General features: G+C 42.2%; 2 protein-coding genes across 2 annotated transcripts in view; both read left to right on the top strand.

Annotated features, from left to right (window-relative positions):
• The window catches only part of LOC106913178 (NLR family CARD domain-containing protein 3-like), a 107438-nt gene that overhangs the window by 43827 nt on the left and 39848 nt on the right, over positions 1-23763 (top strand). The window lies entirely within an intron of this gene.
• Positions 1184-20738, top strand: LOC148156181 (NLR family CARD domain-containing protein 3-like). The gene is made up of 9 exons (XM_088011335.1): positions 1184-1457; positions 3683-3802; positions 13248-13326; positions 13487-13715; positions 13859-15650; positions 16135-16308; positions 16508-16681; positions 20021-20067; positions 20215-20738. Exons 2-9 carry the CDS (start codon positions 3753-3755, stop codon positions 20736-20738), a joined length of 3069 nt encoding a protein of 1022 aa, XP_087867461.1. The 5' UTR covers positions 1184-1457; positions 3683-3752.

Here is a 23763-nt window from a genome sequence, read left to right as displayed (position 1 = left end):
GGAGTATTTACACAGAAAAAGCCACATAATATAGTTTTAAAGTTAAACGGGACGTCTATTTCCAATTTTTTTTAGGAGTAACAGAATATCTTTCCAAAATATTTGAATATTAGAGCAGTCCAAAAAAAGATGAGTGATGGTTTCCTCAGAATTGTGACAAAATGAAGAGGATCTACATTAGGGAGATATTCAAATATTTTACTACTAACAGGATCACAGTAATGTAGATCCTTTAGAAACACTTCTCGAATATTATTAGTTAATAAGTATTTCTTCAGCAATAAAAAAACATAGTTCCAACAAATATTATTAAATAAATTGTCCCAAAAAAGTAGGAACTGGTTTGTTCTGAATAATTGTTCTGTTAAGTAATCAGTTTGGTGTTGAACAGAGGATGACAATAACATTTTCACCCCGGAAGGAAAGGCATCAAATACGATTGCAGATTATTACAGGAAAATGATATGTGGTCAGAAATTCATCATAAGATAAAGTTTTACCATCTTTGTTGAAAAGTTGATGTACACAAACAATGCCTTTGTTAAAGCATTTTTAAAGAAAAACAGAATAATGTTTAAATCAGATGTCTTTGTTATTCCAAATATAGTGTTTGTGTGGGAAAAGTTATGTTTATGTATTCAATTCAAGCAAAGCACCCAGCCAGCACGCATGGTTGGGCCCCACTTGGGTTTGTTTTGGGCTACATGTGTTGTGAGTGGGGATGGGTTTTATCTGGGGTAACTGTATGGGACCTATATGTTACCATAAAGTGGGACACATATGGCCTGGCCCATTTGGGCTAAATGTATGGGCCCCATTCAGCAGTAAAGTGGGCTAACTGTGAATTGGGCAGAAATGGGCCATACTATGTGGGGCCCATGTAGTTTCAGTATCATGGGTCCAACATGGGAAGCCCATGTGGGCTGACTGCATTGAACCCACATGACATAAGCATAGGCTGACCATACTTGGGTTAGACCTGGACAGGAAAATGTAGACCCTAGTCCTTTTTGATGTGGGGTAATAGGAAAAAATTGTTAAAATCTGATTAGACAATGTTGTTCCCCTGTCACTTTCGAAGTTTTCACTATATGTCAAAAGCAAAAGCTGAGCAAGATTAAAAGGGGTATTGTCCATCCATCCATCCATTTTCTTCCGCTTATCTGGGGTCAGGTCACGGGGGCAGCAGCTTCAGATGGGAGGCTTAGACTTCTTTTTCCCCAGCCACTTCTTCCAGCTCCTCCGGGGAAACCCCAAAGCGTTCCAAGGGCAGCCGAGAAACCAGGCCAGACATCCAGACTAAACAGATTCAGTTTTAATCTTCATCTTTCTGTCAGGATCCATCAGAGACGCAAACCAGAACTGAAACCAAAACCCAGCTGGTTGTCCTTTAAGAGCGACAGGTTAAAGGATGAGATCCTTGACTCTAAATCTCCTGGATCTCGACCATCAGAAAGGTGAGCTGTTTCTACCTGCTGTAATTGTCTTTGTTATTCCAAATAAAGTATTTGTGTGGGAAAAGTTATGTTTATGTATTAAATTCCAGCAAAGCAGTAGCTGTTTATGGGAACTGGAAAGTTTAACTGGGATTTTTTTCAATACTGAAGTTACATCTTAAAAGAAAAGATAAACAACAAAACGCCTCAAAAACAAATGTGGATCTAAAGTCCTCAGAGAGTTTAGATTTAGAAGCTACAGTTTAATCCACTTCATTTTAAAGGAAGAATTCAGAGTTTGAAAATCTGAAACATTAAATCCACCAGAGCACAACTTGTTTATCATTACATTTTCCTAATAAAATGAACCTTTTTCTTTAAAATAAAGTCAAATAATATTTTTTCTACTTTTTAACTGATCTCATTGGAAACCTCAAGCGCTGAACTAGCATAAACCAAACTGGACCTTCAGCTTCAGACTGTGAGACCTGACCAGAGATGGATAAATATCTGTAGCCACATATTAACTTTTTTTTAGGATTAAAGAAACAAGGAGTTAAAATTTTCATTTGACCTTTGATTATCTTCCTTTGTAATGTAGATACCAAGATATTTAACTTTATGTTTAACAGGGATTCCTGAGATTTCCGTTTTATGGCAGGTTTTTATGGGAAGCAGTTCAAATTTAGAGAGATTAAGTTTGAGGCCAGATGCTGAAGAAAAGCCACTGGGCAGATTAATAGGAACATTAATTTGAGAACAATCTTAAAAATACAGTCGTATCATCTGCCAGTTGACTCAAACATATTTCTCTCCCTGCAATTTGAATAACCGTTAAGCTGCTGTCCTTTATGAAATGAGTTAAAATTTCCAAAGGTAAGAGAAACAAAAACTGTGAAATCGGAAACCTTGACGAATTCCAGTTCAATATTACGGCTCTGTTTACACGCCAATGATTTTGGGGGAAAATTGAAGTTTTGTTGCGTTTGTAGTGTACATTTACACGAAACCACCAAATATTTTCTCTGACAACGACACAGATTGAAAACGGGTTCCAGAGTGCGATGTTTCTGAAACGTACTGTTTTCCGTTGTCGTGTAAACAGAGAAAATGGATCTTTTCTTCCAGAGATTCCCCAGCAGAGAATCCCCCCAAATACATGGGTGCTTGTTCAGCGCTCTTCTCTAGAGAACTACGGACCAGCCCCGGCTCCAGACAAATTTAACAGGGGGGGGCATGGGCTTATTTTGGGGGACAAAATGAATCTACGTTGCTGAACATAGACAACAACATCAATAGCCTACAGGCTACCTGTTAACAAGCTTATGGTGTTGTTCTGTATTTATATTAGCTAGTCACTGTTTAGCTAACCTTACCTGCATCCAACAGCTTTATTCAACTCAGTCGGTTAGTTTGGGGGAAAAACCTGTGCAAAGTTATTTGTGTTTTGCTGGTTTGCTCCCATGATTCTAACACACACCTGCGCAGCACCAGCAGGTCTCCTTCGCTGCCTCACAGGTGTCAACCCAGCGCGAGCGTCTCAGCTTTCATGTTGCGTTTAAAGGCGGCTCAGAAAAACAGGTTAGGACTTGTTAACAAGGATTAAACTGTTTTAACTGCTGAAAAAGGTGACAGCGGACATGGATATGGGAAGTGGGGGAGCTCCTATTTTATCAAATTGATAAAGGAATAACAGATTGTTGGCCATTCTAAGGTAAAAACAATAAGCTTCCAGTCCGGGGCCCGCTATGGATACAGTGAAAGCTCAAACAAGTTGTTTCGGCAAAGTTATCCCACTTTTTCCAACTGCATGCGCCCTAATCTGACGCACACAATGCGTGTTTTCTCCCAATCTATGGGATAACGGTACCTGATGGGCAAACGCGAATCCACATGCCTTCAAGTACAACTGTTTTTTTAAACACACGCACACTTGGTTTCAAAGAACCTAGCATCAACTAGGTGCAGCGAGAGCATTACACCTTTTCGATGTGTACCGTTACTGTGTAAACAAAGATTACAATTAGAAAGTTTTCATGTACATGATCCAACAAAAACCGAACAAAAATTCCGTTTGGGTTTGATCATTGTCCTGTAAACGTCCCCTAAATCTACAGGTGGCTAAATAAGATAGTTTGAATGAACTGTTACCTAATGTTGACTTTTAAACCGCTTACCGAAGGCAAACAGGTTGTTGTGTTATTAAAACTGAACAGATTAAATTTTAATCTTCATGTTTCTGTCAGGATCCATCAGAGACTCAAACCAGAACTAAAGCCAAAACCCAGCTGGTTGTCCTTTAAGAGTGACAGGTCAATGGATGAGATCCTTGACTTTAAATCTCCTGGATCTCGACCATCAGAGAGGTGAGCTGTTTCTACCTGCTGTAAATGTTTATATCTGTCAATGTGGCCATGTGACGATACCAGGTTCTGTTGGGTTCTGTTGCCACGGGAACATTAGGCTGAATGTCTTTTTTTTTATAATAATATGTACAACAAATTACACAAACAGTAACGATGAGGCTTAAAGAGCAAAAATTATAAACAGGAAAGGTTACAAATAGGAAAAGGTAAAATACAGCAACTAGGGCATCATGAGAAATTCTTTACAAACTGAATTCGTCTTTAGAGCTTTACTATTGGCACAGTACTTTAGAGAATACCAATATGAAGAAACAGGCATATAAAGTATTAATTTTGGGTTCCAAATTCAGAAATGTGCATCTGTGGATTAAATGTAGCTAAATTTAATCTTACATTTATAAGAAATACTTTATTTTTTGGAGTATTTACACAGAAAAAGCCACATAATATAGTTTTAAAGTTAAACGGGACGTCTATTTCCAATTTTTTTTAGGAGTAACAGAATATCTTTCCAAAATATTTGAATATTAGAGCAGTCCAAAAAAAGATGAGTGATGGTTTCCTCAGAATTGTGACAAAATGAAGAGGATCTACATTAGGGAGATATTCAAATATTTTACTACTAACAGGATCACAGTAATGTAGATCCTTTAGAAACACTTCTCGAATATTAATAAGTATTTCTTCAGCAATAAAAAAACATAGTTCCAACAAATATCATTAAATAAATTGTCCCAAAAAAGTAGGAACTGGTTTGCTTGTATGATCTCGTATTTTCAAATCTATAAAAGATTTGAAAATAAGAGTTACCAATTAATAATTGTTCTGAATAATTGTTCTGTTAAGTAATCAGTTTGGTGTTGAACAGAGGATGACAATAACATTTTCACCCGGAAGGAAAGGCATCAAATATGATTGCAAATTATTACAGGAAAAAGATATGTGGTCAGAAATTCATCATAAGATAAAGTTTTACCATCTTTGTTGAAAATGCCTTTGTTAAAGCATTTTTAAAGAAAAACAGATTAATGTTTAAATCAGATGTCTTTGTTATTCCAGATATAGTGTTTGTGTGGGAAAAGTTATGTTTATGTATTCAATTCAAGCAAAGCACCCAGCCAGCACGCATGGTTGGGCCCCACTTGGGTTTGTTGTGGGCTACATGTGTTGTGAGTGGGGATGGGTTTTATCTGGGGTAACTGTATGGGACCGATATGTTACCATAAAGTGGGACCCATATGGCCTGGCCCATTTGGGCTAAATGTATGGGCCCATTCAGCAGTAATGTGGGCTAACTGTGAATTGGGCAGAAATGGGCCATACTATGTGGGGCCCATGTAGTTTCAGTATCATGGGTCCAACATGGGAAGCCCATGTGGGCTGACTGCATTGAACCCACATGACATAAGCATAGGCTGACCATACTTGGGTTAGACCTGGACAGGAAAATGTAGACCCTAGTCCTTTTTGATGTGGGGTAATAGGAAAAAAATGTTAAAATCTGATTAGACAATGTTGTTCCCCTGTCACTTTCAAAGTTTTCACTATATGTCCAAAGCAAAAGCTGAGCAAGATTATAAAACTTTGAAAAAAATTACTCGAGATGTCAGATTGATGGCCTTTTTTGATGGCTGTTGTTACTCAGCTGGCCTGTATTGGAGTTGTTAAAAGGTCACTTGTAGAAGCTTTTCTTTCTACAAAAAGAAATGCTCTAGTTGGATGGTGACCTCGTCTTGGAGGTCATAAAGGGGTATTGTCCGTCCATCCATCCATCCATCCATCCATCCATCCATCCATCCATCCATCCATCCATCCATCCATCCATCCATCCATCCATCCATCCATTTTCTTCCGCTTATGTGGGGTCAGGTCGTGTGGGCAGCAGCTTCAGAAGGGAGGCCCAGACTTCCCTTTCCCCAGCCACTTCTTCCAACTCCTCCGGGGTAATCCCAAGGCGTTCCCAGGCCAGGCGAGAGATCATAGTCCCTCCAGTGTGTCCTGGGTCTTCCCCGGGACCTCCTCCAGGAGACATTCTGACCATGCCCGAGCCACCTCAACTGGTTCCTCTCGACGTGGAGGAGCAGCGGCTCTACTCTGAGTCCCTCGTGGATGACCAGCCGCCCTGCAGAGGAAACCCGCTTGCATCCGTGATCTCATTCTTGCAGTCATGACCCAAAGCTCATGACCATAGATGAGGGTGGGAACATAGATCGACCGGTAAATCGAGAGCTTTGCTGTTTGACTCAGCTTCCTCAACAGAAGGCATGTTGGTGGGATTGAGGAGGTCTTCGAAGTATTCTGCCCACCTGCCCACAATGTCCCAAGTTGAGGTCAGCAGCACACCATCCCCACGATAAACAGTGCCTCACCGAAGGTGTACACCAATGGGTTCGAGGGTTGCCGCCGCGACAGGCACCAACAACCTTGCAGCCGCAGCTTCGATAAGCCGCCTCGGCAATGGAGGTACAGAACATGGTCCTCTCAAACTCAATGTCCCCCACCTCCCCTGGAATGCGTTTGAAGTTCTGCCGGAGATGGGAGTTAAAGCTCCGTCTCACAGGGGACTCTGCCAGACATTCCCAGCAGACCCTCACTACACGTTTAGGCCTGCCAGGTCTGACCGGCTTCCTCCCCCACCACCGGAGTCAACTCACCACCAGGTAGTGGTCAGTGGACAGCTCCGCACCTCTCTTCAGCCAAGTGTCCAAGACATACGGCCACAGATCTGATGAAACGATGACAAAATCTATCATCAAACTGTGGTCTAGGGTGTCCTGGTGCCAAGTGCACATATGAACACCCTTATGCCTGAACATGGTGTTCATGATGGAGAATTCATGACGGAAGTCCAACAACAGAACACCACCAACCACGTCCCTCCAGGTTTCACTGTCATTGCCCACGTGAGCATTGAAGTCCCCCAGTAGAACAAGGGAGTCCACAGGAGTGGCACTCTAGAGTACCCCCTCTAAGGCCTCCAAGAAGAGTGTACAATCTGAACTGTTGTTTGGCCCATAAGCACAAACAACAGTCAGAATCCATCCGCCCACCAGTAGGCGGAGGGAGGTTACCCTCTCGTTCACCTTTGTGAACCACAACGTACAGGCGCCAAGACCGAGACAAGACCAAGATTTTTAGGGTCCGAAACCAAGTCAAGACCAAGACCAGTGCCCCGCGCTATATGACACAATAAAATGTGAAATATGATCAAAATTGCTTCTCAAACTGATCTGAAAGATCCGTATTCCCATAAAAATACTTAAATATAAAATACTTGATAAATTTTACCAATATTAAAAGCAGAACAAACTCTTTGTTCTGCTTTGCTTCCATCTTTATGCTATAATCCGCGGTGGTCTGGTGCAATCCCTAAAAAGATAACGCCCTGGGCATTTGCCTATATTGCTCATGTCAGAAATCACCACTCTCTGTGCCATTAAACATAGCAATTGAGACAACGCCCAGATGGTAAATAATGCTCAACTATGAACACTGACCAAGGAGCAACAAGCATGAAGTAACCAAGCACAAGACGCTTATCGTGACTTGTCTCACCCTCTCTCCCACTACATGAAGCCAGGCAGTCTGACACCATGGCACACATTACAGCTGCCACTTTGAACAAAAACAATCAAAGAGCAATGTGCATGCTCTTTCATTCTTGTGTTTTATTTGTTAATAAAAAAAATATCAGTGTACATAAATAAAATAATGATAGGTACTGCAGTGTATGCAGAGCATTACAAGAACAAAAAAGAATGTTCTGTCAGGTCAGCATACACCGTCAGATCGTCATATGCTTAGAACGAACTCACGGCTACATCTGTCAGACACGCCATTACTACATAATTTTATTTAATTAGCAACATAGAATCATGACGTACATCATCATACACTTTATTAACACTTGTATGGCATCCTGACTTGGTGGTTAAGTAGGTTAATGAGTTTTACATGGCCATGTGTTGTAGTTGACTGCAGCTGCAGCCAGACCTTACTTTAAATACACTTTGAAACCACTAAAGAATGTAGTTCCAAAGCACATTTGAATAAGGACAATTATATTTATTTTCAGTGAGAATGTTTGTGAGTGTTACATCAGTTTTACATTTGTTAAACCGATGTAGCACTCTCAAAATTAATATTTTGTCTCTTGGAAAACGTACAATTGTGGATATGCGGTTTCAAAATCAAACGTAGTCTCTTCATCAGTCCGTTGGCATGGAGTCTGCGGGTTGGTTGGCCTTCTACTAAAGAATCTGTAAGTAGATTTCTGTCTGTATTGTATCAAATTTAAGGGAGAGATTTTAAATTGCTAGTTAAAAAATTTAACTTTTCAACTAAACTTTTAAAAATAAAACAGACTCACTTATTTTGACCAATATTATTTTGGCACAAAAACAAAAGTGCAGCAGTGAATTTCATTTCTAGGTTAATATTTGGATCGTTCTCTAAATCTGACTACAGAAAGATTGATCCTGACAGAAAACATCTTCATGAACTTCAATATTCCAGTTTCATCTCTGAGGTTCAAATTTCATCCAACATGGCGGATCATCAACCATTTCTACAATTGAACCAAATAATATCTCATGTGGATCTGATTCAGAACCAGATGGTTTCTATTGGACCATCTGGTTCAATAATGACCATCTATCTTCCTTGGATAGATGGTCCATCAGATCCTCCTTGGATGGTCAGAGTGGAAACGACTCCTGGTTCTTCTCCATGTCAGAGCTCAACACTAAGATCATCAAACTTCTCTTATTCATTTAAACCAACATGTTTGTCTGAGAATCAGAACAAGGCTGGAATTTATTCAGGAGGATCAATGATCAGGAACATGTTGGAGGATTGGACCGATTCTGATGGGAATCATTCAGAACATTAATAACATTACATTACCTAACATTAATAACAATACTATAACATTAATAGAATGTTATAGTTTTTTACTGTTACAGTAAATACAGTAGTGAAGGAGTAAATTACTGTAGGCTTGCTTTCAACACTTGATACACTTTATCAGTAAGCTCCGGCAAAAATATTAATATTACACAGTCTTAGTTTTACAGTAGAATAATAATAATAAAAGTGCTAAAATTAGTGCAGGTTTTAAAAATGCATAACCATTAAGTCACATCACAAAGTAAGGATGAGATAACATTCTGTAGGAAATATTTGATATTTAAAGACCTGTTAAATACAAACCATATACATTTATGCAAAAAAAATAATACGAGCTCCTTTCCAGGCCTCAGGGAATTGGTTACAAAAACAAAAACCTTCAATATCAAGAACTGGTCATGATTGCAAAAACATTGTTACAAAAAAAAATACAGTTTCTAGTGTCTTAAACTGAGTTTATTTTTTTTCCAGTCTTAAGGATTCAAAAATAATGTTATGGACAATGACCACATATCCAGACCTCTTGGTTTGTTAAAGACAAAAAATAAAACCAGTAATAGTTCCATTATATAACCCTGTTTAGGATGACATGACATGAGATTCTGCATTTAATATTTAACAGCCAAAGTGGTTCTTACTTTTTAAGATGCAGCAGAGGAACCATGGAGCCTGGAAAATCATAAAATGTCAATTAGACCTTAAATGATTTGGAAACAGAATGATTTCAAAGAAACAAAGGACAACTATTAACCTGAAATGACACTAAAGGTGCATCAGGTTTTTATCAGGTAGAAACATGAGCATCACTGTCTGCAGTTCCTTCTGGATCATCTTCCGCACTTTTCTGGACGCCACCTTTCCATGGATGGTCTGTGTGTCTTTCTGGGTTCACCTCAATGAAGAGCCTAAACAACACAATACAAAACTAGAAACTGTCATGATCCGTGTTTCTGTTTAGTTTTGAGGTTTTCTGTGTGATTCTGTTTCCCTGTGCGTCTCTGTCCTGTCCTCTCTGTTGATTGTCTCCCAGGTGTGTCTCATTCCCTTGGTTACCCCGTGTGTATTTAGTCTCACCTGTTGTCTGTGTTCTTCGTTGGGTCCTTGTCTTGTGTTGCTGTCAAATTGTTAGGTCGATGCTCTCCAGTGGATCTGCTAAGTCCTGGTTAGCCTAGCTCGCGTTTTCAGTCTTTGTCAGTGCTACCGGTATTAGCTGTTTGCTACTCTGCCGTGCTGGCTGTTTTCCGGACTGTGAGCTCTTCAATAAATTCATCTTATTCATCACCTTACCTGGGTCTCAGCGTTCTCTCCTCACCACTAACCACTAGGGGTGTAGTGATACAATAATTTCACGATACAATATAATATACAATATTCTGGTCACGATACGATATGTATCACGATATTTGTTGAGCGATACAATTCACTACGATTCAGTGCATTTTTACGATTTTCTGAAAGATTTTAGAAGGACAGAGTGATTTTAGTGACATTTTGTGTTCCATAGACTTGAATTTAGTTAACTGAAAACTGATTAAAAGCACCAACTACATAATACCTGACTCTGATTGGACAGTCTAACAGTCTGCAGCTGGACAAAATGAATCAAAGATGCAGTGAGAGAATTAGTTTCTGTCATTTAATTCATGTGGATTTGACATAAAACTCAAAAGTTTAAACGGTAATCCAGGAGCAGAGTGGGGAGATTATCAGCCTCTGTAGACTCTCAATATGCAAATGATTGCACTTATGTTTTTTCTTTTGGGCACTGTGGCTGCATTTTGGAGTAAAAATGCAGCCACAAATGCAGTCTTTTGGACTATGGGGGAAAAGGCTTTTCTACCTTGGCTCCCGGAGTTAGCCGTTGACTGTAAGCTGCTTTCAACTGCTAAAGTAGTGGCTCCGCCTCACCCCGTAGTGATCGACTCCCTGCAGCCGCCATTTCCCTGCTTGGATCTCTGACTGCCAGGATCTCATAGTACTCTCAGTCTCTGATACTTTTTGTCTGTTGCTAATAAGAATGATCGATCAGCCATTGTTATCATGGAAATCCTCACTGCGCCGCAGATTCCGGCTGGGGTTTTTTCCTCTTGGTCTTCCTGCTCAAAACACATCGCCGCTGCGCGCCCGGATGTTATCAACCCATGTTCATTCTTCAGGTAACCTTTATATACAGAACAGAAACCGCTAAGCTAAAAACTAATTACGAAGTCAAAATTTGCATTAATTTCGCAATTTCACTGCTTTTGCAGCTGCTCCGTTCGCGCCGCTTCTCCGTTCCGCTTCTCTTTCACGGTTACTTGCGCAACTTTACTTCGTTCCTCACCAACAAAATACAGCCCATTGTTATTTATTGAAGATTTTACATTTCCAAAAACACAGGAATCTAATGTTTCGTTTCGTTTTGTACGTTTGGAAGCTCATTCCCTCTCACATAATCGGAAAAGCCGGGGAATGGCGGCGCTTTTGACATTTCTCTGACATTCGGAAAAATATGGTTTACTAATTTTAGCATAACTTCGGTTATATTTGGACTATTAACACAATTTAAAAACTGGTGTGTAGTTTATAATGTGCACTTTAAGCTCGAGTTGAAAGTTAGACTGAGGGAGGCGGAGTCTTGCTGCTACGCCGTAACAAACTAGCTGTCAGGCTATGGACCCCTATGGTTTAACGGATCGATACTCACGGATGAAAAATCGATACTTACTGAGGGTGGAAAATATCGATATATATCGCCAAATCGATATATTTATACAGCCCTACTAACCACACCACCTTATGACAGAAACACTTTTTGAAAATCTGCAGTTTGAAGGAAGAAGGTCAATGTAATATAAAAAAGTTCTTTACCTAATCTGGATTATTCTGTTTTTAAATATATTAATATAACACGTCACCATATTGGTCAACTGTTAACCATAACTTGCTTTGTATCTCCTAAAAACTTTCCTATTGTATTTTACTCATTTTAAAGTGTTTTCAAAATAAAAGCATGGAGTAGTTTTACCATTGAATAAACTCCAAAGTCTTTGCTGCTTCATCTTGATGTTTTAGCTTGAATGTGTAGAAAGTAGCAAACAGCTGCAGGTCTGGTCTCACATGTTGGCTGGACGCCTCAAAGATGACTTGGCTTTCAGCGCTGACCATCCAACCAGCCACTAGCTGCTCATCGCTCTATGATGGCAAAGACACAAGTTTGGTTTTCATTTTTCCTCAAACATTTTACTTTGATATCGAAGCTGAATTCATTTAAGCTCAACATGACAAAGCTGTTCTACAAAACCTTTTCATTTATGTTAAGGAGAGTGGCTTCCAGTCTTCTTTTGTGCACAAATAATTTTTTAAAGAATCATGTAATTCTAGAAAAATATTCAAAAATATTCAACACGTTAAGAAGTATTAAGCAATAAATGTAAATAGTGATAATTAGTTTTGCTCTTACATAATATCAAACAAGTCCTGCCACCTGCTGGCAAACTGAGGCTGGTTTCAACATCTGCTGCTGTTGCAGGTCAGATTAAAAATTAGCTAGCTAGCTAGCACACAGTGTATATTCTTTTTTGAACAGCTTTGTTGTTGCATCATAAACTAATATAGTCCCAATTTCATTTCAAGGAATCATGTTGGGATATTTTAGTCAGTCTGATGTCTCAGGTTCTGGAAATAAGAAGCTACATTTCTTTAGGAACCAAGAACAAATATCCACTTTTCTTCCAGGAAGTTTCTGCTGCTTCCTGGCTCCATGTCAGACTAACAGTGGGACACATTTCCACCAGCCACTGGGAAATAGCTGGTAAACCAGTCTGGTCCATCAGGACTTGGTTCCTGTGTGCATTGTGAGATCAGTTCAGCAGGAAGGAAAGCTTCATGATGTGGTTGGTGAGATCTGCTGGAACTCAACCAGACTGAGCTGATGTGGACCATCAGAGGTTCTGCTGGTTCTTAGTGGATCAGCAGGAACATTAAATCTTTACTTGGATCATCTGGTTCACTTCTCACATCCAGATATCACTTCATGGAACTTTACCTTCTGATTGTCTCTGTGTGGACAGATATAATGTGAGCTCACTGGCTTCCAGGATCTACAGGATCCATTTTAAATCCTCTAGAACATCCAGGAGAGGATCCCACATGGACACACCCACATATCTCAGAGCTCCTCCATGTCCACATCACCTCAGATCCAGTCATCAGAACCCGATGGATGTCCCACACTGTCCTGAAGACCTGTGTGGACAGAGCCTTCACTTCCACTGTCCCCAAGCTCTGGGACTCTGCCTCCACCAGCATCAGATCTGCTGACAGTGTGGACAGTTTGAAGTCCAAGTTCAGCACCAACTTTTTAAAATGTCTACTGGTGATTCTGGTGTTACTGGTCTTCATCCTTGTAGTTCATCTTCCTCTTTCTAACTTCTTTGTATTGTGTTCATGTGATGCTCTGTTTTCTGCTTTAATGTGACACTCTTAGTTATTTTAGTAGTAAATATTGCTGGATGAATATTTCCTGCCTTCCTGATTGTTCCTGGTTCCTCCACAGAGTGGACCAGCAGAGCTCAGAGGTTCCCAGTGGTCCGTCTGCCCATCAGCATCAAACACAGCTGGACTCCATATTTATGGTCTGTACATGAACAACAACTACTTTTCCATGGTTCTGTTCACAGTCGTCTCCATGCTGCACTTTGTAGACCAGAGGACTGTCAGTCTGTCCAACATCCATCTGGTGTTTGGCTCCATGATATCAGTCTGATGATTCCTTCATCTATTATTCTGTTCCAGCTGCTGGAGGAAAACATTGTCACTTTTGTGAAGAACGAGCTGAAGAAGATCCAGAAGGTTCTGAGTCCAGATTACCCAGAATGCTCAGAGAGTCAGAGAGAGGATGATGAGGTGTTGAGAGATGATGATGAAGAGCAGAGGAGCAGCAGCAGAGAGGCAGTGATGAAGATCACACTGAACTTCCTGAGGAGGATGAAGCAGGAGGAGCTGGCTGACCGTCTGCAGAGCAGTAAGAGGATTTCTACAAAGATTTGACCTGATGGATAAATGACACATTTACTGATGTCTGAAGAAATGGAATCACATTTATTTAAATCATCTTCAGAAGGTATTTTTGTTTCATCTCTGATTTTACTTTTTGTCTTACTTTAGAACATCTTGCTGCAGTTTGTCAACATCAACTTAAATCTGGTCTGAAGAAGAAGTTCCAGTCTGTGTTTGAGGGGATTGCTAAAGCAGGAAGTCCAACCCTTCTGAACCAGATCTACACAGAGCTCTACATCACAGAGGGAGGGACTGGAGAGGTCAATGATGAACATGAGGTTAGACAGATTGAAGCAGCATCCGGGAAACCACACAGACCAGAAACAACAATCAGACAAGAAGACATCTTTAAAGTCCCACCTGGAAGAGATCAACCAATCAGAACAGTGATGACAAAGGGAGTGGCTGGCATTGGGAAAACAGTCTTAACACAGAAGTTCACTCTGGACTGGGCTGAAGACAAAGCCCACCAGAACATCCACTTCATATTTCCATTCACCTTCAGAGAGTTGAATGTGCTGAGAGAGAAAAAGTTCAGCTTGGTGGAACTTGTTCATCACTTCTTTACAGAAACCAAAGAAATCTGCAGCTTTGAACACTTCCAGGTTCTGTTCATCTTTGATGGCTTGGATGAGAGTCGACTTCCGCTGGACTTCCACAACAAGGAGATCCTGACCGATGCTACAGAGTCCAGCTCAGTGGATGTTCTGCTGACAAACCTCATCAGGGGGAAACTGCTTCCCTCTGCTCTCCTCTGGATAACCACACGACCTGCAGCAGCCAATCAGATCCCTCCTCAGTGTGTTGGCATGGTGACAGAGGTCAGAGGGTTCAATGACCCCCAGAAGGAGGAGTACTTCAGGAAGAGATTCAGAGATGAGCAGCAGGCCAGCAGGATCATCTCCCACATGAAGACATCACGAAGCCTCCACATCATGTGCCACATCCCAGTCTTCTGCTGGATCACTGCTACAGTTCTGGAGGATGTGTTGGAGACCAGAGAGGGAGGAGAGCTGCCCAGAACCCTGACTGACATGTACATCCACTTCCTGGTGGTTCAGACCAAAGTGAAGAAGGTCAAGTATGATGGAGGAGCTGAAACAGATCCACACTGGAGTCCAGAGAGCAGGAAGATGATCGAGTCTCTGGGAAATCTGGCTTTTGATCAGCTGCAGAAAGGAAACCTGATCTTCTATGGATCAGACCTGACAGAGTGTGGCATCGATATCAGAGCAGCCTCAGTGTACTCAGGAGTGCTCACACAAATCTTTAGAGAGGAGAGAGGGCTGTACCAGGACAAGGTGTTCTGCTTCGTCCATCTGAGTGTTCAGGAGTTTATGGCTGCTCTTCATGTTCATCTGACCTTCATCAACTCTGGAGTCAACCTGATGGAAGAAACACAAACATCTAAGAAATCTTCATCATCTAATAAACATGAACTAAAGTCTCTCCATCAGAGAGCTGTTGACCAGGCCTTACAGAGTCCAAATGGACACCTGGACTTGTTCCTTCGTTTCCTCCTGGGACTTTCACTGCAGACCAATCAGAGACTCCTACAAGGTCTGCTGACTCAGACAGGAAGTAGCTCACAGACCAATCAGGAAACAGTTCAGTACATCAAGGAGAAGATCAGTGAGAATGTGTCTGCAGAGAAAAGCATCAATCTGTTCCACTGTCTGAATGAACTGAATGATCGTTCTCTAGTGGAGGAGATCCAACAGTCTCTGAGTTCAGGAAGTCTCTCCACAGATAAACTGTCTCCTGCTCAGTGGTCAGCTCTGATCTTCATCTTAGTGTCATCAGGAAAAGATCTGGATGTGTTTGACCTGAAGAAATACTCTGCTTCAGAGGAGGCTCTTCTGAGGCTGCTGCCAGTGGTTAAAGCCTCCAACAAAGCTCTGTAAGGACACACATTGTTACGAAAGTTATGTTTTTGATAGAGTGAAAACAGCTAATGATGTGTTAAGTGTGTGTTATTATGCAATAGTCAGCCCTAAGTTAGTATTGAAGTATTGATTGATGTTTTTATTTTATTTTATGATGACTTTTCTCTTCAATGTTGCCTGCTGGTTGTAGACGATAAGAAAAGTTACAGACCTCCTTCAGCTACTGGCCATGATGGTACATTTTTAAGGAGCAAGACTCCACCAAAACTTAGGTCATTGTGGTATTTAACAGGTTTGTTGCCAACCTCTTTGTTGTTTTTAGATCAGGTCTTCACAAATGGGAGCACCACTAGTTCATTGTTGTTGTAAAATAAGATGCATAAAGATGTTTAAAATAAGACCATTCCTTCATTCTTTCCAAGAACATTGTTGACTAGAAGGTAAAATATAAATTCTGATGAATTTTTTAATACCAGATTTTCCTCCCTGTCTCCTCAGACTGAGTGGCTGTAACCTCTCAGAGAGAAGCTGTGAAGCTCTGTCCTCAGTTCTCAGCTCCCAGTCCTCCAGTCTCAGAGAACTGGACCTGAGTAACAACAACCTGCAGGATTCAGGAGTGAAGCTTCTCTCTGCTGGACTGAAGAGTCCAAACTGCAACCTGGAGACTCTCGGGTAACTCTGGTCTCTTAGCAAATTGCTGCATTTTAGGTGCAAAAAAGCAGAATTATTACAGATCCCAGCAGTTGCTTGGCTTTCTTATTTATTCCACATGTTACAAATCCATCCATCATTCAGTGACCAGTTCAGACCTTGGGCTGAACTGGTCACTTCTGGTCATCTTCTCATCATGTGATGAATTGTGTGTCTGCAGCTTATCAGGCTGTTTGGTCTCAGAGGAAGGCTGTGCTTCTCTGGCCTCAGCTCTGACCTTTAACCCCTCCCATCTGAAAGAGTTGGACCTGAGCTACAATCATCCAGGAGACTCAGGAGTGAAGCTGCTGTCGGCTGGACTGAAGGATCCGGACTGGAGACTGGAAGCTCTCAGGTATGGAGGAACCTGCTGCAGGAGCAGAGAAGGTCTGATAGAGGAGGAAGAGGAGAAACGTCTTTAGTCTGATGGGAAACATTTAGTTTGAAGAGAAATATTTAGTTTGATCATTAAATATTTAGAGCCTCATCTGGAGGCAGAGATCATTACCCAGTTTTCTGGAATATTCTCCTGACTAAGAACGGCTCACAAGGAAAATGAAAGAGTGGGATGGATTTAATAGAGTTTAATAGGGACTCTGACTAAATGAATAAAAGTGAAGTTCAGTTAGATTTCCATGATGATCTACTGATGACAGAAAGGACTTTAAAACAATATTTGATGGAGCTCCAGACCAATCAGCCCCAAGGAGCAAAGATGAGAAGAAAAGTAACTCCATGTTGGTCAGATGGATGTTTAAAAGTTCAGAGAGAGAAATAAAGATTTTGAACTAAACTCACAAGTGTGTATAGCGCCACCTGGTGGTGCTGGTTGGTAGAGGAAGTGCTGGAAGTGTCATAGAACGGTGTAGTTGATGGTGAGGAGATGAACGCAGGGACCCAGGTATGAAGTTAATGATGGTTTAATGATAAGATGAGGCTCGAAACAGTCCAAGGCAGGCAGCACGGCAGGAACAAGCACGCAGCTAGATACCGGTAGCAACTGTCAAAACGGACTAGACGGAAACAAACACAAACCAGGACTTAACAGTTCTACTGGCGAGTGAACGGAAACAAACACAAGCCAGGACTTAACAGTTCTACTGGCGAGTAAGAACCACAATGAGACGTAGACAAACAACGACAAGGACCCGACGAGGAACACAGACAACAGGAGGGTTTAAATACACACGGGGTAATCAGGGGAATGGGACACACCTGGGGAGCAATCAACGGGGAGGACAGGACAGAGACTCACAGGAACACAGGACTGAACACAGAGAAACTCAAAAATAAACACACAGAAACACGGAACCTAACAGTACCCCCCCCTCAAGGGCGGATACCAGACGCCCACAAAAAAAAATCCAAATAAACACAAAACAACCCAACAGGGTGGGTGGAGGGGCGACGGAAGGAGGGCAAGAGTCCATAGGAAAACAGTCCAACAAAAAACTACCCAACAGGGTGGGCGGAGAAGGCAACGACGGCAGGAGGGCTAGAGTCCAGAAAAAACAGTCCAAAACAAAGAAAACAACCCACCAAGGTGGGCGGGGAGGCGGGTCCGGCGGGCGTCGCCGGCGCAGAAACCGGAGTCCCGGAGGCGGGTCCGGCGGGCGGCGTCTCCGGCGCAGGAACCGGAGTCCCGGAGGCGGGTCCGGCGGGCGGCGTCTCCGGCGCAGGAACCGGAGTCCCGGAGGCGGGTCCGCCGGGCCGGCAGGAAGGCCGGCTGGAAACTCGGGGGGAGCAGACTCTGGAAACTCGGGGGGAGCAGACTCTGGAAACTCGGGGGGAGCAGACTCTGGAAACTCGGGCGGAGCAGACTCTGGAAACTCGGGCGGAGCAGACTCTGGAAACTCGGGCGGAGCAGACTCTGGAAACTCGGGCGGAGCAGACTCTGGAAACTCGGGCGGAGCAGACTCTGGAAACTCGGGCGGAGCAGACTCTGGAAACTCGGGCGGAGCAGTCTCAGGAAACTCGGGCGGAGCAGACTCAGGAAACTCGGGCGGAGCAGATTCAGGAAACTCGGGCGGAGCAGACTCGGGGAGCTCTGGCTCGGGGGAAGGCTGCGCTCCGGCAGCAGGCTCGGGGAGCTCTGGCTCGGGGGAAGGCTGCGCTCCGGCAGCAGGCTCGGGGAGCTCTGGCTCGGGGGAAGGCTGCGCTCCGGCAGCAGGCTCGGGGAGCTCTGGCTCGGGGGAAGGCTGCGCTCCGGCAGCAGACTCGGGGAGCTCGGGCGGCTGCGCTCCGGCAGCAGACTCGGGGAGCTCGGGCGGCTTTGGAGCGGCCCACGCCACTAATCGTGCCGCCTGCCGCCCGGGCGCCAGCCTGGCTACTTGGAACCCCATCACCACGGGGACTGTGGCGACAGGAGACGGGCTGACGGTGGTGGCTGGAGCGGATGCTGGAACTGGCGGAGGTCTGACAGGTGTGGTGAATACTTTCTTCTGCAGAAATTCTTCATAAAGTTCTTGAACAATGTCCAGCATGAACGGGTCGGCGTGAAACATGTTGCGGAGATGACTAAAATCCTCCTCAAACTCAATGTTATAGATGTCCTTTGATTTGATGAATGGGTAGGCGGGTGGAACTGTGGTGGTGGTTGCTGGGTCCATGATGATGGCGTTCCTCACCGGTTTGGTCGGGTCCTTCTGTCATAGAACGGTGTAGTTGATGGTGAGGAGATGAACGCAGGGACTCAGGTATGAAGTTAATGATGGTTTAATGATAAGATGAGGCTCGAAACAGTCCAAGGCAGGCAGCACGGCAGGAACAAGCACGCAGCTAGATACCGGTAGCAACTGTCAAAACGGACTAGACGGAAACAAACACAAACCAGGACTTAACAGTTCTACTGGCGAGTGAACGGAAACAAACACAAGCCAGGACTTAACAGTTCTACTGGCGAGTAAGAACCACAATGAGACCTAGACAAACAACGACAAGGACCCGACGAGGAACACAGACAACAGGAGGGTTTAAATACACACGGGGTAATCAGGGGAATGGGACACACCTGGGGAGCAATCAACGGGGAGGACAGGACAGAGACTCACAGGAACACAGGACTGAACACAGAGAAACTCAAAAATAAACACACAGAAACACGGAACCTAACAGGAAGGTTGGAGGTGTTTGATGATGGAAGCCTCTCCCTGGTTTGTGAGTCTGAGCTCAGAGATCAAATGTTTGGTTCTTGTTGAACTCTTTGTTGAATGTGATGCAGCTTCTCCTTTTTAATGTTTGTATTTCTGGATATTCCAGTGAGGCCACAGCAGGTTTTCAGCAGCAGGTTGTTTAGTGTTTCATTCCTTCATCTGTGTGTGGGAGTGTGGATGGAGCAGGTATCCAGGTGTTGATCAGAGTTTAGATTGATTGGATTTTAATGCTGATTATTAAATCAGGTTGAGCTTCCAGAAATGTTTCCTTAGTTTCCTGATGTCCTTTTAGGCTTCAGTGAGTTTCTTCAGGTTGTTACTGAGGGATTTCCTTTCTCCTCTCTGTTGGAGCTTTTCCTGTGTTTGGAGAAATGAGTTGTGCTGCAGCAGCACCAACTGTCCTTCCTACATCCACTGCAGTTTGCAATCCAGATGTTGGACTGTTCCTGTCTCAGTGGAGGACAATGTGTGTCTGAGAGACATGTAATGTCCATGTTTGCTGCTGAAAGAGACTGATGGTCTGACCCCCCTCCTCCTTTCAGGGTGGAGCCTGCTGGACGCCCATTCTTGACACCAGGTCCATGGAGATGTAAGTGTGTTTTTCATCTGATTCATGACAACAAAGCAGCTCACATTCAACCATCTTCAAACTGTCACATCACTCATTCAGGATCATCATCAAAGATCAATAAATGATCAATAACTGCAGCTGGATTGTGTTTGTTCTCTCCATCAGATTCCTGTCAACTCACCATCGACACAAACACAGTGAACAGAAAACTCAAACTGTCTGAAGACAACAGGAAGGTGACATTTGTGAAGAAGCTTCAGTCATATCCTGATCATCCAGACAGATTTAATAACTGGAATCAGCTGCTGTGTACAACTGGTCTGACTGGGCGCTGTTACTGGGAGGTCGAGTGGAGAGGAGATGTTTATATATCAGTGAGTTACAGAAGAATCAGGAGGAAAAGAAGCAGTAGAGACTGTAGGTTTAGATATAATGATCATTCCTGGAGTCTGATCTGCTCTGATCTTAAAGGTTACTCTGTCTGGCACAATAACATAGAAACTTGTCTCTCCTCCTCCTCCGTCTCTAACAGAGTATCAGTGTATGTGGACTGTCCTGCTGGCATTCTGTCCTTCTACAGAGTCTCCTCTGACTCACTGATCCTCCTCCACACCTTCAACACCACATTCACTGAACCTCTGATTCCTGGATTTATAGTCTGTTCTGGTTCTTCGGTGTTTCTGTGTTGATTTGAGTCTAAAGAGTCTAAAGATATTCCTCTCTCTCACTTTTGAACAGATATTTTAGTCTCTACATGTTTTTTCATGTATGCAAACTGTTTCTTGGTGAAACTTTAACACGAGTCCTTAGATATTTCGTCTTCCAATCCAAGTCCAGTTCAAGCTGGGATTATTCCAGGATCCACATGTTTTTCTGAATCTTTTCTGATTCTTTTAATTTACTTTAATTTTTCTCAAACTAAAATTACAAAATTACAATTACTAAACTTACCTTCTATGGTCTGATGATGCTTGGTTCCAGGCCTGGAGAGTGGGAAAGAGAAATTAACTCAAAGTTCCTACAAACATGAATTGCTTATTTTATTTTTTGCTTTTGCTTTTATAAGAGAAATGACATCTTATGGATTATTAGCGCTGTCAGGATATTATGCGTTTTATATCATGTCGTCAGTAAGCAGCCTGACAATTGGAACAAATGGCTTCCCTGACTGCAGCTCACGGTGACAAGTGACAAGCAGAGCGCAGTTGCGTCACGTTAAATTAGTTTTGCGTATAACACTAACACCTCCGTAACTGTACGTTAAGCTTACCCATAAAAAAACAACCTGTCCAGTAGTTCTTGTTATAAAGTCTGGCCACCACTGCAGTGCATTAGCTGCTCCCACACTTTGACCCAGTCTAGCTTCCGACCGGAACACGCCAGCAGTTCTCGGTCCACCAGCACCAGCCCTGAACCTCTCCAGTCTAAATCACATTTCATGTTTTTCACTACATGCCCGGCTTCCAGCTATTTAAGTTCTTTAGGGTAAAATTAAAAGTACACAAAATAAACGTTCACTAACTAACAGAGCAGTTAAGTTCAAACATGCTGAGATTTGAAGTCCGCCGAATAGCGCGGCAAATTACAACTAGCAAATGTGTTCAAAGCAAATAACTGATGATACTTCGACGTTAAAAACAGTTAACTGTTTCAAATTAAAGGTAGAAAAAGTCATTAATATTTTTACACCATTTAAATAATATTTTGCCATGGTGTGTAGAATACTTACTGTTTTATTACAATCCAGTGGACAGTCGATGGTCAGAAGAAATGGCGGCTGCACAAGCAGTCGGTACAAGAAGTGGATCTGTCTCAGGCAAAGCTTACGTAATGACGTCAGACGTAAAACTGCATTCAACTTAATTGGTTCACTTCAACTCAAAGTTAACGTTTGTTTTAGATGAAATGTGTGACTTTTAAGTTAATTGAACTCATGAAAGTAAATTGACATAACTAAAGCCAAACAATTAAGTCAGGTTAATGTAAAAAAGGCCATAACATTAACTACAGCCCAAATACACTTTTTAGAGTGTACCTCAGGCCTGATGAGAGGTAATGCTCTCTATCCTATTTCACGTGTCCAAGTTTAATCATATTCCATCCCTGAGCATTCAAGGATATGTACCCAAGAGAATCTCTTTTTAGGAACGATGCCAAAATATGTTGTACTAGGTATGATTCATCACGACGCCTTCACAGGAAGACGGGACCTGTCACCTTTTAACTTTAAACACCTTAACATGGAAAATTTAGCTCTCTGCAGAGACGGTAGATAAGTGCCTGCAAAGGCATTCCAAACCCAATTTAATCATGGCTCATCAGTCAGAGAATATTACAACATCTTCAGCGCAACAGGTCGTCATTTAAAAGATTCCCCTCTGAGCTTCACATGGGAGGAATTTAATGAAGGGTACAAACTGTTCTTATTTAACTTGAGCGCAGGTGAAGACAGTGATGCATTATCGGTTGTATCAAATGGAAATTTGAGGCTGGAAATGCGCTTTAGAGTCCCTCTCCCTCACACCACTACACTAATTGTGTACGCGTCTCATGACTCCGTTCTGGAAATCAATTCAAGAAGGCAGGTGTTAGTGGATTTCTATTAAAATATGGATAACCAACAGCTGGAGAGTTTGCTACATCATCTCTTAGGATATCTGTTTTGCGGTGTCTGGGCATGCGATCAACTGTCTTTACTAGTGCATAAGTACACAGGACCTGCCTACTTCGTGGTCAGCACACATCCTTTGGATATGCCTGGAGAACACTAGTTGGCGATGACTTTGGAAGACAATAAGCAAGCTTCATTTTTTGATTCATATGGATTTCCTCCTCATTTTGAATTCTACCCATTGAGCATTGTAACATTTTTAAGACAGCGATCTTCAGAAATATTTTTATCATAATAAACAGCTTCAAGACACCATGTCCACTACATGCGGCCAGCACTGTGTATATTACCTCTGTCAACGAGCTAGAGGGTTGTCGCTGGATCAAGTATTAGACTCTTACCACAATGATGTGCATAAAAATGATGTAATGGTATCAAATTTTGTGAGAAAGTATCAACGGTGTATAAGAAATAACACCTGCTTCATCAATCACGGTACATGTTCCATGCAGATGTTTAAGGATTGTCACAAGTTGTTTGTGTAATATTTTTCATTGTAATTTTTGTGAAATATTTTATTTTTCACTGTAGATTGTGTGAGAAAAAATGTACACATGAAATCTGTTCAATAAATATTTTATTTAAAATAATAATAATAAAAAGAATCAGTATTTTTTCTATCAAAAGTCTTATGGGGAAAATGAATCCATTTAGAAGGTCTTTTGGGTACCCACTCCCCACCACCAAATGATGGAGAAAAGGTCATTTTCTTCTTTTTTTCTCCTGGTGAGTACTCAGCCCCTTTATGTGGTGGAGAAAGGATAATCTTTTTTTCTCTTCTTGAGGGAGATCTTATACTCTCAGGTTCTGTCTTGAAACGTAGGTATTCTTCACGCGCGTCTGGATTATTAATTATAAACACTGGAATATTTACGTCATTCAGCGTGTGAAGAAAATCACCCCAGCCTGTAGGCAGGGAAGCACTGTGTTTTCTTTTAAATGGGTGCAAAAGTGTTTTTAGTAAGTCAACCAAATGAGATCCTTTGGTCACATGCCCCTGATGAACAAATTCTCCTCTGGGTGTTCATCCATTATTACCCATT

Source organism: Poecilia mexicana, unplaced genomic scaffold (assembly GCF_051168715.1).
Source record: "Poecilia mexicana isolate PSO_F unplaced genomic scaffold, ASM5116871v1 scaffold_12, whole genome shotgun sequence".
Classification (NCBI taxonomy): domain Eukaryota; kingdom Metazoa; phylum Chordata; class Actinopteri; order Cyprinodontiformes; family Poeciliidae; genus Poecilia; species Poecilia mexicana.
Note: the sequence above shows the minus strand (reverse complement) of the source record. Positions and strands in the feature narration are given on the sequence as shown.

Excerpts from the sequence above, each read along its gene's own strand:
- LOC148156181 (XM_088011335.1), top strand. The coding sequence starts at position 3,753 with ATGGATGAGATCCTTGACTTTAAATCTCCTGGATCTCGACCATCAGAG. Across the intron at positions 3,803-13,247 it reads GGATCTCGACCATCAGAGAG|AGTGGACCAGCAGAGCTCAG; the intron begins GTGAGCTGTTTC and ends GTTCCTCCACAG. Across the intron at positions 15,651-16,134 it reads AAAGCCTCCAACAAAGCTCT|ACTGAGTGGCTGTAACCTCT; the intron begins GTAAGGACACAC and ends CTGTCTCCTCAG.